The 4,223-nt window shown below is 45.0% G+C and overlaps 1 protein-coding gene across 1 annotated transcript; it reads right to left on the reverse strand.

Moving 5' to 3' along the window:
* Positions 1-1,136: 1,136 nt before the first annotated feature.
* On the reverse strand, positions 1,137-3,905 carry LOC109784954 (BTB/POZ and MATH domain-containing protein 2-like). The gene is made up of 4 exons (XM_073509705.1): positions 3,838-3,905; positions 3,018-3,057; positions 2,594-2,678; positions 1,137-1,804 (listed from the first exon to the last, which is right to left on the reverse strand). Exons 1-4 carry the CDS (start codon positions 3,903-3,905, stop codon positions 1,137-1,139), a joined length of 861 nt encoding a protein of 286 aa, XP_073365806.1.
* Between the last annotated feature and the right edge of the window lie 318 nt (positions 3,906-4,223).

Here is a 4,223-nt window from a genome sequence, read left to right on the forward strand (position 1 = left end):
ATTTCCTTCAAAGACATGATGCTATATTTTATTGTACGAGATGATCATGTTTTGTAACCGAGTTATCGGCAACTGACAGGAGCCATATGGTTGTCGCTTTATTGTATGAAATGCAATCGCCATGTAATTGTTTTACTTTATCACTAAGCGGTAGCGATAGTCGTAAAAGCAATAGTTGGCGAGACGACAACGATACTACGATGGAGATCAAGGTGTCGCGCCGGTGACGATGGTGATCATGACGGTGCTTCGGAGATGGAGATCACAAGCACAAGATGATGATGGCCATATCATATCACTTATATTGATTGCATGTGATGTTTATCTTTTATGCATCTTATCTTGCTTTGATTGACGGTAGCATTATAAGATGATCTCTCACTAAAATTTCAAGATAAAAGTGTTCTCCCTGAGTATGCACGGTTGTGAAAGTTCTTCGTGCTAAGACACCACGTGATGATCGGGTGTGATAGGCTCTACGTTCAAATACAACGGGTGCAAAACAGTTGCACACGCGGAATACTCAGGTTAAACTTGACGAGCCTAGCATATGCAGATATGGCCTCGGAACACGGAGATCGAAAGGTCGAGCGTGAATCATATAGTGGATATGATCAACATAGTGATGTTCACCGTTGAAACTACTCCATCTCACGTGATGATCGGATATGGTTTAGTTGATATGGATCACGTGATCACTTAGAGGATTAGAGGGATGTCTATCTAAGTGGGAGTTCTTAAGTAATATGATTAATTGAACTTAAATTTATCATGAACTTAGTCCTGATAGTATTTTGCAAATTATGTTGTAGATCAATAGCTCGCGTTGTTGCTTCCCTGTGTTTATTTTTGATATGTTCCTAGAGAAAATTATGTTGAAAGATGTTAGTAGCAAAGATGCGGATTGGATCCGTGATCTGAGGATTATCCTCATTGCTGCACAGAATAATTATGTTCTTGATGCACCGCTAGGTGACAGATCTATTGCAGGAGCAGATGCAGACGTTATGAACGTTTGGCTAGCTCAATATGATGACTACTTGATAGTTTAGTGCATCATGCTTAATGGCTTAGAATCGGGACTTCAAAGACGTTTTGAACGTCATGGACCATATGAGATGTTCCAGGAGTTGAAGTTAATATTTTAAGAAAATACCCGAATCAAGCACAGAAGAACAACTCGCTTCCAGGTGTTTATACCCTTCCGTCTCCAGCACAGCGTCAAGAACAGCAGGGATCTTGACGATGAACTTGACGCACCTAGACTTGAGCCCTGAGCAGTTGTGCTGCTCGGCTAATGCCAATGTCGTCGCAACCGTGCTGACGTCGATCCTGCCGGCGAGCCTACCCGCGCAGATCAGCTTGAGCCTGTCCAGACCGTACCTATCGGCGGCTGCCAGCAGATGCTGTGCCATCGTCGTCGCCTGCTCCTTCTGCTGCTGGCCGAAGTCCGGCGCCGTGTCGGTGTAGATGAATCGGAGAAGCGTCTTGAACACTGCCGCCTCCATGTCTTTAACTTCGACACGATGTGACCTCTTCTCCATCATTTGCCCGTAGAACTGGGCCATGAACACAGGGGACCTCGCGGCGAGTACGGCTTTGTGCGCCACAAAAGACTCGTCGGACACGAGGAATGTGACGTCCACGCCCTTCTCGCTCAGCAGGAGCTCGCCGAAGTGCTCGTGCAAGTTGGAAGATGGCACGACAGGCATTGGGATTTGTTTGACGGGGAATGTTTGCATTGGTAATTCCTTGAGGACGGTGATGGTGCACTCCAGAGTCAGGGCATCATCCTTGATCACATCTTTTCATGAGCATCAATTTAGATGAGTGATGTGAGTTATACATGAACTCCCCTGACACGGTCTTCTGCTCGGATGGAGTGAGAATTCCTTTCGGATCTACAAACCGGCAACCGAGATTTGCCCTCACATAATTGTTGGCGCGGGATCGACTTCGGAAGATTAGCTCCAGTGCTACCGACCATTGGAGATCAAGATAGATACAGATTTTCCAATCATACCCGTCGACGTTCCATCTGGATTTGATGGAATAGCTGTTGCTCGCGCCTACGTTATCGGTCGCGCAATAGCCGTCGATCTTGAGCAGCTGCACCAAGCGCGCGGCATCGGTGATGCTTGTTGTGGAGACATCTTCCATGGCGACCGAAACCTGGATGGCCTGAGGGTGGTTGTTGCACTTCCTCTTTGCGCGAGGTCGATCAGATGTTTGTGGAGTGTGCAATTTATACAGGGTCTTTCGCAAGTGTCAACGAGCGACCGGATGGAGAGAGAAAGAGCATGCGAACAGACAGACGTTAGATAGGAACTCCAAACGAAAAAAGTGACCAGTCAAATGTTTTGCGGCAGGCCAATCATCACATCACCCTCACATGTTTACGAGTAGGACTCCAGTCCCTTCGTCGCCATGCATCTCCGCCATTTTGTTCGTGTAAGCGATTATTTCATCTCTGAAAATAGCCAATCAACACCAACAAAGCCCCACTTTATTTCTGTGAATAAAGTTCCCCTTAATTCCCATGACTTAGTGCAGCACCAAAACTGCCACCGATCAGAGCATCTCCCACGCTGACCCGCAAATTTGTTTTGGTATCCGTCCGTGGATAGGAAGAGATCAGTCCGCGGACATGGTTGCAGGAGCCGGCCATTCAACGTTGGCTGCATACATTTCAAACACAGTTCAACTAAACCAAATGATATTCATATAAACACGGTGGTTTTTCATTACATTTAGGACAAAAAAATTGGTCTGACCCTTAACCTATCCTACGGCGGCATCAACAAAGTCCCACTTAATATCTGTGAATAATTCCCCCTTTATTCCCAAGACTAAATCCAGCGCCGAAACTGCCACCCAGGAAATGACCAAGCACTGGTGGTGGTACTAGTAATTTAATTACGCATGCATGGTCCAATCATTGGCTAGAAAAACCTTCATATGCCGTTCCAAGCGTGTTTATTTATTAATGCTCTTGCATGGCGACACCATTAACACACCTGGACCGGGACAGTAGAACCAGCCGAGCTCACATGCTCTCTAATGATCAGTAAAATCCAAAAAAAGTAAAATAATACAAAAAATTCTGAAGTTTTGTGATAAACATTGATGAATGTTTTAACTGCAAGCGAATTGTTGTGATGAAATCACATTCATGCAAGACTAGGTCTGAAAAAAGATAAAATCAATGTTTTGAAAAGACTATTGTTGGAAACATTTTGAAGCATCGGTTTTACTATCAACTCCTTCAAATCCACGGAGACCGAGCCATCCCCTAATTTTGTCTCAATCTAGAGTTAATTATGTAGTTGACTTTTTCGTGTGCACGGGGTATTGTGAACATGGACACTTAGGAGGTGTCGAGGTGGGAGTCGATACTTTTTGAAGTAGGAGGTGCCGAGTAGTTTGTGTATATGTTTGAAGTGTTCCTATGCCATCATTCGAGCACCTCGACCCCTCTTGATAGCTAGTGTGGTTCTCTTACGACTGAAATATACCGAAACCAAAGCTTCAAGTCAATTGAAAATCATGCCTTTAACCTTTTTGAAGTGGGGGGGGGGGGGGGGGCAATCATTTTCTCAGTAAATTTGCAAGGAACAAATGACCTAGATAAACATTAACAATCTTCATTAGTTCCACTAACCACATTGTCATCACATGAAAATACCAATTAGAGATAAATGTTGTTTCAGATGGATCAACATAATATGGAGGTTGAAATAAAGATTGGGCCTGCAGCGAGAAGTTGACCTGGGTGGTGGAGGAGCTCCTCGTCTAGGAGCAGCCGCTACCATCGCCTTAGGCCCACTTAATCATCACCTCTCCTCAACTCCACTAGGAAAGTCGCCACTGTCACACCATTGTGCTGACATGCCCGCCATGGCCATCGCCTCTCTACAACTCGCCAATACGTCAACTAAGAGCACCTTCATTCAGTTGGTAGTAAAAACAACATCAATAAAATATGAATTCCAAATTCCATGGAGAATGACCAGGGAGAAGACGAAGCGGTGAAATGGGGTGGGGATGGAACAATCAGACCAAGGAGACTATATGGCATGGAAACTGACTTGCAATTATCCACACCGGCGAGTGGCACCCATCGCACACCATTAAAGTCTTGTAGCAACATTGATTTTCTTCCTCAACTTCTAGCTACTAGAATTCAAACGATAGAGACAGTTTGCTACTCTCATCGAAGCACC

This window comes from Aegilops tauschii, chromosome 2 (genome assembly GCF_002575655.3).
Source record: "Aegilops tauschii subsp. strangulata cultivar AL8/78 chromosome 2, Aet v6.0, whole genome shotgun sequence".
Classification (NCBI taxonomy): Eukaryota; Viridiplantae; Streptophyta; class Magnoliopsida; order Poales; family Poaceae; genus Aegilops; species Aegilops tauschii.

Coding starts and splice junctions, on each gene's coding strand:
- LOC109784954 (XM_073509705.1), bottom strand. CDS start 3,905: ATGGCCATGGCGGGCATGTCAGCACAATGGTGTGACAGTGGCGACTTT. Junction 2,679..3,017: donor GTTCTACTGTCCCGGTCCAG/GTGTGTTAATGG, acceptor AAATGTATGCAG/CCAACGTTGAATGGCCGGCT. Junction 1,805..2,593: donor ATACCAAAACAAATTTGCGG/GTCAGCGTGGGA, acceptor GCTCATGAAAAG/ATGTGATCAAGGATGATGCC.